Here is a 13,473-nt window from a genome sequence, read left to right as displayed (position 1 = left end):
CTGCACACAGTAAGCACTCAATAAATACGATTGAGTGAATGAATCTGTAAAATGGGATTCGAGACCATGAGCCCTATGTGGGACGGGGGAGGAGCATGGCTTAGTGGAAAGAGCACAGGCTTGGGAGTCAGAGGTCATGGGTTCTAATCTCAGCTCTGCTACTTGTCTGCTGTGTGACCTTAGGCAAGTCACTTAACTTCTCTGTGCCTCAGTTACCTCATCTGTAAAATGGGGATTGAGACTGTGAGCCCAACGTGGGACAACCTGATTACCTTGTATTTACCCCAGCACTTAGAACAGTGCTTGGCATATAACAAATGCCATAATTATTATTAGTAGTACAGGGAAATCCAACCCGATTTGCTTGTATCTGCCCCAGCGCTCAATACAGTGCCTAGCCCAAAGTGAGTGCTTAAAAAAATACCATAATTATTATTATCATTATTATTACCTGTGCTGATCTCAGTGTGCCCAGAAGGGAAACGGGGCCTTCCTCTTCTAGACTGTAAACTTGTCGTAGACGGGAAACGTGTCTACTGACTCTGTTGTAGTCTACTCTCCCAAGCCCTCAGTACAGTGAGCACTCAATAAATACCATTCATTCATTCAATCGTATTTATTAAGTGTTCGTTGTTTAATCGATCGATGGGGCAATAGCCGGAAAGCATAGTGGGTTGAAGCTTGTGGAGGATTTAGGATAGGGGATACATGGGCATGTTGGAAAGCAGTGGGAAAGGAGCCACTGAAGAGTATGGGGTTAAAATTGGCAGTTGCAGGGGAGGAAGGGAGGAGCAAGTGTTTTAATAAGGGGCGGAGGGGGGAGGTCTGAGGAGCCAACCAAGGGAGATCGATTAAGAAATTGCCAGAACATCAGGATCAAATAGTCTTTTCAGAAGGCAGTCTAGTGTATTTTAGCACTGTCACAGAGATTAATCCATAATCTGCATAATTTTAGTCCCTCATACACTAATCCCTGCCCAGTTACCATTAGCCCCTTCCTCTCCCCCCTCCATCCCCCCCATCTTACCTCCTTCCCTTCCCCACAGCACCTGCTTATATGTATATATGTTTGTACATATTTATTACTCTAGTTATTTATTTATCTTACTTGTACATATCTATTCTATTTATTTTATTTTGTTAGTATGTTTGGTTTTGTTCTCTGTCTCCCCCTTTTAGACTGTGAGCCCACTGTTGGGTCGGGACTGTCTCTGTATGTTGCCAACTTGGACTTTCCAAGCACTTAGTACAGTAAGCACTCAATAAATATGATTGAATGATTGATTGATCTCCCTACAGAATGATAGTTTTTTTTGTCTATTTTTTTTTTTCATTTTACCAAACAGGTGTGCAAAACGCACTCGGGCATTCTCGGGAAAGGTTTAGCACTGTCTCACTCTCCAACAATATTGGAGGCTCTTGAAGGGAGTTTGCCACTCCAGATCCAAAGCAACGAACAGTCCTTTTTGGAAGATTTCATCGCTTGCGTTCCGGGATCGAGTGGTGGGCGACTGGCAAGGTAAGGTGGTCGTTTATGAGCAGAACTTACTAGCCGTTTCGCGTTTGTTGTCCTCCTCACGGATAGTGATGGACTATTCCATGCCATTTAAGCATATTTGATTTTCATGTACTAGATAAATGCGGTTTGGCCAAAAACATTATTGGCTCTGCAGAATTCTTTGCCTAACTTTGTAACGCTGTCTGTTGTTGAGATCACGTTGTAGCAGGAGCCCCAAACAATCTGCTGGCTGATTAGTTCCCTCCAAATTACGTGAGGCATCAACTTAAATTATGTATTTTAAGATTCACAAGAGTTTGAAGTCTTACTATATTGGATAAAAACACCAAAATTACTTCTCGAGGAGTGTATGTACCAACTCCACCACTTATTAATCCCAGCTCCGCCACTTGTGTGTTGTGTGACCTTGGGCAAATCACTTCATCATCATCATCATCATCAATTGTATTTATTGATCGCTTACTGTGTGCAGAGCACTGTACTAAGCACTTGGGAAGTACAAGTTGGCAACATATAGAGACAGTCCCTACCCAGCAGTGGGCTCACAGTTTAAAAGGGGGTGACAGAACAAAACCAAACATACTAACAAAATAAAATAAATAGAATAGATATGTACAAGTAAAATAAATAAAGAGTAATAAATATGTACAAACATATACACTCACTTCTCTGGGCCTCAGTTCCTTCATCTGTAAAATGGGGATTAAGACTGTGAGCCCCACGTGGGGAACCTGATTACTTTGTATCTACCCCAGTGCTTCAAACAGTGCTTGGCACATAGTAAGTGTGTAACAAATGCCATAATAATAATTATTATTAGTATTACTATTATTGTACGCTCCCAAGTGCTTAGTATAGTGTTCAGCACACAATAATAATAATAATAATGACATTTATTAAGCGCTTACTATGTGCAAAGCACTGCTGTAAGCACTGGTGGCACTCAGTAAATGCAATGGGTTGTTTCTCAGGATTTAATTGTGTTTTCTTGGTATATATAGTGAAAAACATTCAGTGGATTCTGATGTTAAATAATTTCTGCAAAGATGCACCAGTAAAAAAAGGAACAAACAGTGTTGTAGTGAAACAGCCATTTTTCTTATAACACAGAATCTGTGCTGTTGCAGAACCTCTTATGTGTAACTGCCTCTCCGGCCGCACTGTCACATGGTATCCAGATGGATGTGTGTTGTTGAAACAGTGTTCCCGATATCTTTTTATTTCTGTGTTATATGTAAAGTGCCTACTATGTGCCAGGGGCTGTACTGAGCTTTGGTGCAGATAGAGGCTGATCAGGTGGGACCCAGTCCATGTCCCACATGGGATTTAATCCCTATTTTACAGATAAGGGAACTGAGGCACAGACAAGTGAAATGACTTGCCCAGGGTCACCCAGCAAGTAGCGGTGGAGCTGAGATTGGAACCCAGGCCCTCTGACTTCCAGGCTCAAGCTCTTTCCACTGTGCCACACTGCTTCCCTTGGGCACATTTTATCTAAAATGTGTAGCGAAAACACGATTTATAGAAGAACTCATTTTTCAGCTCTTGTTCGTTCATTCATTCATTCAGTCGTATTTATTGAGCGCTTACTGCGTGCAGAGCACTGTACTAAGCGCATGGGAAGTACAAGTTGGCAACATGTAGAGACGGTCCCTACCCAACAACGGGCTCACAGTCTAGAAGGGGGAGACAGACAACAAAACAAAACATGTGGACGGGTGTCAAGTCATCAGAATAAATAGAAATAAAGCTAGACGCACATCATTAACAAATAAATAGGATAGCTTGTGTTTCATTTTCAGATTTTATTCGAATGTCCGTAAAAGCTCCTTAATGAAATAATCAAATGTCTTCACTTTGCCGTAGGTGGCTTCAGCCGGACTCATTTGCCGATCCTCAGAAAACAGCGCTGATCCTCAATAAGGACGATATCCGCTGTGGCTGGCCCACCACCATTACGGTGCAAACGAAAGATCAGTATGGAGAGGCCGTTCATGTTCCGAATATGAAGGTACTTGCTTCTGTACAGAAATTGGTCTCGATTTTCAAGCATCAAGACAAGTCGTCCTAACTCAACATTATTTATTAAGCGCTTACTTCCGTGCCAAGCACCATTCTAAGCGCCGCAGTAGATACAAAGTAATCAGGTTGTCCCACGTGTGGGGCTCACAGTCTTAATCCCCGTTTTTTAGATGAGGCCCAGAGAAGTGAAGTGACTTGCCCAAAGTCACACAGCTGACAAGTGGCGGAGCCGGGATTAGAACCCACGACCTCTGACTCCCAAGCCCGGGCTCTTTCCAATAAGCCACGCTGCTTCTAAATGACCTACGGCAAAGAACGTTTGACTCGCTTTCCGTCTGATGGATAACTCTGAGTCAAAGTAGCCAACTTTTAGCAGACTGACCGGTTCTTTACTTTTAACTGGGTTTCTTGGGGTTTTTTGCTTTAATAGGTGGAGGTAAAGGCTGTCCCCGTTTCTCAGAAAAAAACATCTTTGCAGCAAGAACAAGTGAAGAAGCTTCAGAGGATTCCTGGCAGTCCCTCAACGACTGCGCCTTCCTCCAACACGGATCTGACCTTTGGAGGGCTTGCATCTCCAAAGCTTGATGCTTCTTATGAGCCAATGATAGTGAAGGAGGCCCGCTATATTGCCATTACAATGATGAAGGTAATTTTGTTGTGTTTTTGTTTTTTTTTTGTCCTTTAATGGTATTCGTCAAGCGCTCACTCTGTGACAAGCACTGTTTTAATCGCTGGGGCAGATAGAAATTTATCAGGATGGACGTAGTCCTTTTCCCACATGCGGCTCACAGCCTAAATTGGAGGAGGAGGATAATAATAATAATAATAGTGATGATGGCATTTATTAAGCGCTTACTATGTGCAGAGCACTGTTCTAAGCTCTGGGGAGTTACAAGGTGATCAGGTTGTCCCACTGGGGGGCTCACAGTCTTAATCCCCATGATGATGATGATGGCATTTATTAAGCGCTTACTATATGTGCAAAGCACTGTTCTAAGCGCTGGGGGGATACAAAGTGATGAGGTTGTCCCACGTGGGGCTCACAGTCTTCATCCCCATTTTACAGATGAGGTCACTAAGGCACAGAGAAGTGAAGTGACTTGCCCAAAGTCACACAGCTGACAATTGGCAGAGCCGGGTTTTGAACTGGCGACCTCTGATTCCAAAGCCCAGGCTCTTTCCACTGAGCCAAGCTGCTTCTCATGGGGATTTAATCCCCATTTTACAGATGAGGTCACTAAGGCACAGAGAAGTGAAGTGACTTGCCCACAGTCACACAGCTGACAATTGGCAGAGCCGGGATTTGAACCGGCGACCTCTGACTCCAAAGCCTAGGCTCTTTCCTCTGAGCCACGCTGCTTCTCATGGGGATTTAATCCCCATTTTACAGATGTGGTAACTGAGAGCCAGAGAAGTTAAGGGACTCATCCAAAGTCACACAACAGTTGCTTTCATGTGACAAGACCAACTTCATCACCTGTGAGGTTGGAAATAATACTGGAACTACTTCAGGGGAGAAGCAGCGTGGCTCAGTGGAAAGAGCACGGGCTTTGGAGTCGGAGGTCATGGGTTCAAATCCTGGCTCCGCCACATGTCTGCTGTGTGACCTTGGGCAAGTCACTTAACTTCTCTGAGCCTCGGTGACCTCATCTGTAAAATGAGGATTAAGACTGTGAGCCCCACGTGGGACAACTTGATCCCATTGTATCCCCCCAGCGCTTAGAACAGTGCTTTGCACATAGTAAGCGCTTAACAAATACCATCATTATTATTATTATTATTATAAGTCTAGATTGTAAGCTAGTGGTTTGCAGGGAATGTTTATTGTTATTTTGTGGTCTCCCAAGCGCATAGAACTGGGCTCTGCACGTAGTAAGTGCTCAGTAAATATGATTGAATGCATGAGTGAATGGAGTGGAAAAAATTATTTGCGTATCTTTGGTGTCGTTCCATTCCCTGTTGTTAGTAATCTTGTCTTGCCATTTGATGTTGAGTATAGCTTGTTGGTGATCCTGCTGAAACTGTTCAAGAAACTGAATGTCTCTTAGGTGGTAAGTCGAGGACTCATAAAAAATGTACAAGATTGGACACCATGCCATGTTATAGTTCTTCATCCGGCACCTCATTCTGGCCAAATTCTGTGGACCAGCATCCGAAAAGCCGTGCCCACCTGTTTCCTACTTCTCTGTTTAGGCAGGCATTCTAGGATCTTGTACTGCAGAATTGCATGCCAATATCAAGTTCTGCGTTGTCGATGAAACTTTGGAAAAGGCCTTGCGAAATCTGCAGAGCAGTTCAGAGTCGTTTGAGTGCATTCTTGCGGGAACACCTCAAGAATCATAGTTCCGCCCACACTTTTGAGGCTCATCATTACCTTTTAGTTGGAAGAATTCACAGTGGAGCAGAAACATACTGTAGCTCCAGCTCATACGTCTTTCGTATCCTCAGAGAGGCCTGAAATACGCTAAACAGGACCTGGTGTAAAATAGTCTGCCTTTACTCTGATAACATGGATAGAGATCCAGACAAGGCACTTTCCACGGTATTTTGACCAACCGCATTTTTGCGGACTAGCCTAAGGATCTAGTGATCTTCTTGGGGCGGTCATATTTGTTCAGCATTTGCCAGAATCCAGATCTAGTACTAAAGCCAAGTGTACTGATGTGCAGTGTTTGTCTCCCCAGCTAAATTGTAAGCTCCTTGCAGCCAAGGATAATGTCTACTATTTCCAAACGATGTTTAACTCTATCATACTCTCCCAAATGTTTAATATAGTGCTTTGCACAGAGTGAGTATTCAGGAAATACTATTGATTGAAAACTCCCCCTCACTCCAGATATTTTCTGATATTTTCTAATATTTTCCAGATATTTTCTCTATTTATTTAATTTATTTATTTAATTTGTACATATCTATTCTATTTATTTTATTTTGTTAGTATGTTTGGTCTTGTTCTCTGTCTCCCCCTTTTAGACTGTGAGCCCACTGGTGGGTAGGGACTGTCTCTATATGTTGCCAATTTGTACTTCCCAAGCGCTTAGTACAGTGCTCTGCACATAGTAAGCGCTCAATAAATATGATGATGATGATGATGATATTTTCATAGACTTTTAAATCATCGTCATCTTGGTCCACACCCCCCGTGCCCCAGAATCTCCTCAGACTTCCAAGTTAGGGAACAGCTAAGAGGTTTACGTTTGAGAAAAATGAAGAGTATTGTTATGTTTCGACTTAAATGCTACAGTATTTCTGGGTACCTTACTTGAATTTTAGAAACTGAATTGCAAAATTTATTCAGTTCATTATTAGTGCCTAACAAAGAATTATGAAGACAGCAGTGAATGATATTTGGAACCGTTTCATTGGCTGCCATTTGAAATGTTGGGTATTCTAGTTTCTTTAGGTGTGAAATTTTAGAGTGGGAGTTTATTTCCAAATTGATATTTGTATATTTGTGATTTTTATTGTTTCTTCCTTTGTTAACCCCCCCAGATACAAGGTAATTACTGATCAAAGGCTCAGCGTAGATTTAATTGATTTCAAGATATTTCCTCACTTTATAGGTTTATGAAAATTATTCATTCGAAGAGCTGCGTTTTGCATCACCGACTCCTAAAAGGTAAGACCGTGTTGAACCTTCAGTAAGACATTTTAATTGGCAACTTATTCATCAGTTTATTGTTTTATCAAAGGAGTGTTTGTAGCCAGCCTCGAGACTCCAAATACTACTGCTTATTTAATAATAACAATAGTAATGATGGTATTTGTTAAGTGCTTACTATGTGCAAAGCACTGTTCTAAGCGCTGGGGAGGTTACAAGGTGATCAGGTTGTCCCATGAGGGGCTCACAGTCTTAATCCCCATTTTACAGATGGGGGAACTGAGGCACAGAGAAGTTAAGTGACTTGCCCAAAGTCACACAGCTGACAGTTGGCGGAGCTGGGATTTGAACCCATGACCTCTGACTCCAAAGCCTGTGCTCTTTCCACTGAGCCACTCTGTATTTGCGGCCATAACATCTAGTTTGTATGAAGTAAAGAAGAAATTAGTGTGAAGTAATTTTTGCCTTTTGTATGTATTCTTCTGCTCTAATCTTGCCCAGTCTGAATTCTTCAGTGCTTTGAACAGTGCTTTGCACATAGTAAGCGCTTAATAAGTGCCGTCATTATCATTATTACCATATAGCTAGGGAAATGTTGCTTATATTGTCCCTGCCATTTCCATAGTGCAGAGAACAGTATTTCTCCAAGAAGCTTGGCATGCTGATATAAGGTCTGTTATAATCAGTTAAACCAGGGTAATATGGTGGAAAAAAGGAATAAAAAAGGATAAAGCCCCTGGATATCATAAACATCACTTTTTGAATTATATTTCGTATTTATATTTGATTTCTTGGCTTTTAAGTATATCTGTGAGTATTGAAATGCTTAACAAACATTTCTAGAATTTTTTTTAATCTAACGTTTGAAAAACGGTTTGCTTCTTTTCAGACCCAGTGAGAATATGTTGATCAGAGTCAACAATGATGGCACTTACTGTGCAAACTGGACTCCAGGAGCCATCGGCCTTTACACCATTCACGTTACTATTGATGGCATTGAAATAGGTATATTGTTTTTATTCAACTTAGCGGGAGCTGCTCTAAGAACAGTGGAATTTAACTGAAAATGGTAGTGTAGACAAAAATCCTCCAAGTTTTGGCCAGGTTTTTTTTTTTAAGTTAAATTTAAAAATCCTCCATTGCTCTGTTCTAGTTTTCCCTCACAATAGACAGGAATCAATCAATAAATAAATAAATCGTATTTATTGAGCGCTTACTGTGTGCAGAGCACTGTACTAAGCGCTTGGGAAATACAAGTTGGCAACATATAGAGACAGTCCCTACCCAACAGTGGGCTCACAGTCTAGAATGTTTACCACCTTACCTCCTTCCCCTCCCCACAGCACCTGTATATATGTATATGTGTTTGTACATATTTATTACTCTATTTTACTTGTATATATTTATTCTATTTATTTTATTTTGTTAGTATGTTTTGTTTTGTTGTCTGTCTCCCCCTTCTAGACCGTGAGCCCACTGTTGGGTAGGGACCGTCTCTATATGTTGCCAACTTGGACTTCCCAAGTGCTTAGTACAGTGCTCTGCACACAATAAGCGCTCAGTAAATACGATTGAATGAATGAATGTAGATATTGACGACGGAGGCCAGTGGTAAGAGCACGGAAAAAACTGGGTTCACCAAGGCAGAGGTAGAATCACATTTAAGAAAAAACTCTGTCCCTTGAAAATTTAAAGCACCAAAAATCCAGTGTGTACAGTGGCAAAGGGACGATGAATATCTTAAAAAAACATCAGCCAAAGGAGAGATCTGGTCCACGTATGCATGGTTACTAAAAAGAATGCCTGTAGATATTAAATTAGATTATAAATTCCTTGTGGGCAGGGAACTCTTTGGCTTCTGTTCTTTTCCAAGCACTTAGTGGTGTTCTTGGGCCTCAAAAGGTGCTAAAGACATGCCTTTGATTAACCTTTTGATAGGACTCACGCTTTTAGTCCCCATTTTGCAGATGAGGTAACCGAGGCCCAAAAGGGATTTGATCAAGAACGCATGGTGGACATATGGTAGAACTGGGAGTGGAACCTGATGCCCCTTCAGCACTGGGAAAGACCAGGGAAGAGCCTCCTGTTGCAGCCCGCAACACTGGGAATGGCAGTGGAGGCACCGTTACCCTTTGTGCATTGAAAACAGCACGGCAAGAGTGGCTAGAGCACGGGCCGCCTGGGAGTCAGAAGGTCATGGGTTCAAATCCCAGCCCTGCCACTTGCTTGCTGTGTGACCCTGGGCAAGTCACGTCACCTTTCTGGGCCTCGGTTACCTCATCTGTAAAATGGGGATTAAGACTGTGAATTCCATGTGAGACAGGGACTGTGGCCAACCCTCCTCCAGGAGGCCTTCCCAGACTGAGCCCCCTCCCCATCCCCCTGCATTACCTCCTTCCCCTCCCCACAGCACCTGTATATATGTATATATGTTTGTGCATATTTATTACTCTATTTTATTTGTACATATTTATTCTATTTACTTTATTTTGTTAATATGTTTGGTTTTGTTCTCTGTCTCCGCCTTCTAGACTGTGAGCCCACTGTTGGGTAGCGACTGTCTCCATATGTTGCCAATTTGTACTTCCCAAGCGCTTAGTACAGTGCTCTGCACACAGTAAGCGCTCAATAAATATGATTGATTGATTGATTCTATCTATTTTATTTTGTTAATATGCTTTGTTTTGTTCTCTGTCTCCCCCTTCTAGACTGTGAGCCCACTGTTGGGTAGGGACCGTCTCTATATGTTGCCAACTTGGACTTCCCAAGCGCTTAGTACAGTACTCTGCGCACAGTAAGCGCTCAGTAAATACGATTGAATGAATGAATGAACCCGATTAACTGTATCTTCCCCAGTGCTTAAAGCAGTGCTTGGCACGTAGTAAGCGCTTCACAAGTCAATCAATCAATCAATTGTATTTATTGAGCGCTTACTATGTGCAGAGCACTGTACTAAGCGCTTGGGAAGTACAAATTGGCAACATATAGAGACAGTCCCTACCCAACAGTGGGCTCACAGTCTAAAAGGGGGAGACAGAGAACAAAACCAAACATACTAACAAAATAAAATAAATAGGATAGATATGTACAAGTAAAGTAAATAAATAAATAGAGTAATAAATATGTACAAACATACATACATATATACAGGTGCTGTGGGGAAGGGAAGGAGGTAAGATGGGGGGGTTGGAGAGGGGGATGAGGGGGAGAGGAAGGAAGGGGCTCAGTGTGGGAAGGCCTCCTGGAGGAGGTGAGCTCTCAGCAGGGCCTTGAAGGGAGGAAGAGAGCTAGCTTGGCGGATGGGTAGAGGGAGGCCATTCCAGGCCCGAGGGATGACGTGGGCCGGGGGTCGATGGCGGGACAGGCGAGAACGAGGTACGGTGAGGAGGTTAGTGGTGGAGGAGCGGAGGGTGCGGGCTGGGCTGGAGAAGGAGAGAAGGGAGGTGAGGTAGGAGGGGGTGAGGTGATGGAGAATCTTGAAGCCCAGGGTGAGGAGTTTCTGCCTGATAAGTCCCATAATTAGTATTATTACTATTACGAATAGCCGGAGTTGCCGCCTTGGGGCAGGCGACTGGGGATCTGGTTCCAAGGGAGAAGTGGAGGAAGGAGTCCCTGAAGGTCCGATCCACCCTGCTGACCGCTTCCCTCTTCTCTTTCCTCTCCGCCCCCCTCCCAGGCTCTCCGGGCTCTAATTCTGCCGGACGCTTCTGGCCCTCGCTTAGGCTTCCCTTTTTCTGGACAGTAATGTGGTCTCAGTCTGTAGTGGCAGCCAGGCCCATACCTGGCGGGCTCGCTTGTCTATTTCTCCTCAGCACCCCGGGACCGGATAAAGAGCGGGGCCGAGGGGCATGAAGAGTAGAAATGAATTCTTGGTCTCGTACAAAGCAGCTGTTGCCGGGCGTCTTTGCAGGAGCCAAAGGGGAAGTGGGGCGGGATCTTTCTTCCTGGTGGCTTTTGTGCCTGCAGAGCAGACTGCTGGACGCGGCTCTCCCCGATTCTTGGTTTTCATTTACCCTAACGTGTCCTATTCTTTCAAGTACCCTCCGTTGTGTCTTTGACTCTATTAGCTGTGAGATGGTAGCATCTACTGTGTGTGGAATGAGGTCATTTCTAGTGCTTTCTACAGCATATGCAATCCAGGGATACCAGAAAATGTGTTGTTTCATTCATTCAGTCGTATTTATTATTTGATTATTGTGTGCAAAACACTCTACTAAGCGCTTGGGACAATACAACATAAGAACAGACACATGCCTGCCCACAATGAGCTCACACTCTACAGGGGGAGACAGACATTGACATAAATAGATAAAGCAATAAATAAATGACAGCCATACACAAATATATGCATATGTGGTGTGAAGATGGGAGGGAGGGTGAATGAAGGAGCAAGTAAGAGCGGCGCAGAAGGGAGTGGGAGAAGAGGAGAGGAGAGGAGGGCTTAGGGAAAGCTTCTTGGAGGAAATGTGTCTTCAGTAAGATTTTGAAATGGGGGAGAGTAATTACCTGTAAGCCCACTGTTGGGTAGGGACTGTCTCTATATGTTGCCAACTTGTACTTCCCAAGCGCATAGTACAGTGCTTTGCACATAGTAAGCACTCAATAAATACGATTGATTGATTGACTGATAGGAGGGAGGGTGTTCCAGGTCAGAGGTAGGATGCGGGTGAGAGGTTGGAGGTGAGATAGATGAGATCAATCAATCAATCAATCAATCGTATTTATTGAGCACTTACTGTGTGCAGAGCACTGTATTAAGCGCTTGGGAAGTCCAAGTTGGCAACATATAGAGACAGTCCCTACCCAACAGTGGGCTCACAGTCTAGAAGGGGGAGACAGAGAACAAAACCAAACGTATTAACAAAATAAAATAAATAGAACAGATATGTACAAGATACATATTGATTGATCAAGATTGATTGATCAAGGTACAATGAGAAGGTGAGCATTAGAGGAATGAATTGTGCGGGCTGGGTTGAAGTAGCAGAGTAGCAAAGTCAGGTAGGAGGGAGCAAAGTGACTAAGTGCTTTAAAGCCAATGTTGAGGAGTTTTCAAAAAAATCCAGTCTCAATCTTCATATTTGCATGACGTATTCCGGGGTTTTTGTTTTGTTTGGGGAATACAGATGCCGGACTAGAAGTGAAAGTAAAAGACCCGCCAAAGGGGATGATACCACCTGGAACTCAGCTGGTCAAACCAAAGATGGATCCCCAGCCAAATAAGGTCAGGAGACCTAAATAAAAATCCGAATTGAAAAATAACTGTCGTCGAGGATGGCAACTTGAAAAGAAAATACGTTATCTGGATCTTCTGACGTTGTTGTAATTACTGGAGTTGCCTTCAAAAATGTCTTTCTTTTTCATTTGCTCTCTGTAGTTGAGTTCTTTATATCTCTCAGATATATGACACTGCTGATTACTGACTGAATATTACTGCATGATCCCCTTTTGGTGTGAGCCCGTAACCATAGCTTGTTTCAGTTGTCACCATGATTTGCGGTGCTTTCTTGATTCTGGGAGACATAATCCCTAAAATTGGTGTGGCCTTCCTGTATAGTCTTTTACAATATTTATTAAGTTCAAAAACAACAGAAAAATCACAAATGATCACCAAACACTGTGCTGCAGCTGTAAATTTTTTCATAGAACAAACTCAGAAAAGAAGTACAACCTTCCTTTCAGTACTTGAGCATTTCAGTGTCTGTGAAATTTGTTTCTTTTTACTTACAAAAGTCCCATTTCAAGTTTTCTGCCTCTCCTGTCTTTCTTTGCCCCTCTCAGGTTCGCCAGTTTGTGGCCAAGGACAGCGCAGGACTCCGTATCCGTAGCCACCCTTCTCTTCAGAGTGAACAGATAGGCATAGTGAAAGTCAATGGAACCATCACTTTTATTGATGAGGTAATATATAAAGGAAATTGAACAAACTCACTTGAATCTCCAAGTGGTCTCATTTTTCTGTTCTGAACAATTTTTAGTTGCAGATTTGCAGTTGAATAGACCTGTTGAAGTGACATTCCAGTCTCTCAGGCGAGACTTTCTATTTGGTTTTCAACATAGTTAGAAATCTTTGTATCTCCTGTGAAGCTGTGGATATGTGTGTGTGTATATATATATATATATATATATATATACATATATATATATTATATATATATATATATATACATGGAAAGATCAGGTATCACATTTGGTCTCCTTATGATAATGTAGGAATTTAGATTCATGGAAAATCTGTTTTAAATTTGAGAGACTGGTTTTAGAACACATCAGTGCATTATCAATCAAGGGATAACCTCATCTGGTGCCTTTACAGAAAAAAGCCAGAGAGGCT

At 42.6% G+C, this 13,473-nt stretch overlaps 1 protein-coding gene across 1 annotated transcript in view; it reads left to right on the top strand.

Moving 5' to 3' along the window:
* MYCBP2 (MYC binding protein 2) overlaps positions 1-13,473 on the top strand; it is a 404,370-nt gene that overhangs the window by 270,990 nt on the left and 119,907 nt on the right. The window contains exons 45-51 of the mRNA XM_038763035.1: positions 1,347-1,519; positions 3,386-3,530; positions 3,972-4,187; positions 7,105-7,160; positions 8,032-8,147; positions 12,269-12,366; positions 12,924-13,040. Coding sequence (XP_038618963.1) covers positions 1,347-1,519; positions 3,386-3,530; positions 3,972-4,187; positions 7,105-7,160; positions 8,032-8,147; positions 12,269-12,366; positions 12,924-13,040 — 921 coding nt within the window. The remainder of the gene's footprint in view (positions 1-1,346; positions 1,520-3,385; positions 3,531-3,971; positions 4,188-7,104; positions 7,161-8,031; positions 8,148-12,268; positions 12,367-12,923; positions 13,041-13,473) is intronic.

The sequence above is a fragment of the Tachyglossus aculeatus genome, chromosome 2 (assembly GCF_015852505.1).
Source record: "Tachyglossus aculeatus isolate mTacAcu1 chromosome 2, mTacAcu1.pri, whole genome shotgun sequence".
Classification (NCBI taxonomy): domain Eukaryota; kingdom Metazoa; phylum Chordata; class Mammalia; order Monotremata; family Tachyglossidae; genus Tachyglossus; species Tachyglossus aculeatus.
Note: the sequence above shows the minus strand (reverse complement) of the source record. Positions and strands in the feature narration are given on the sequence as shown.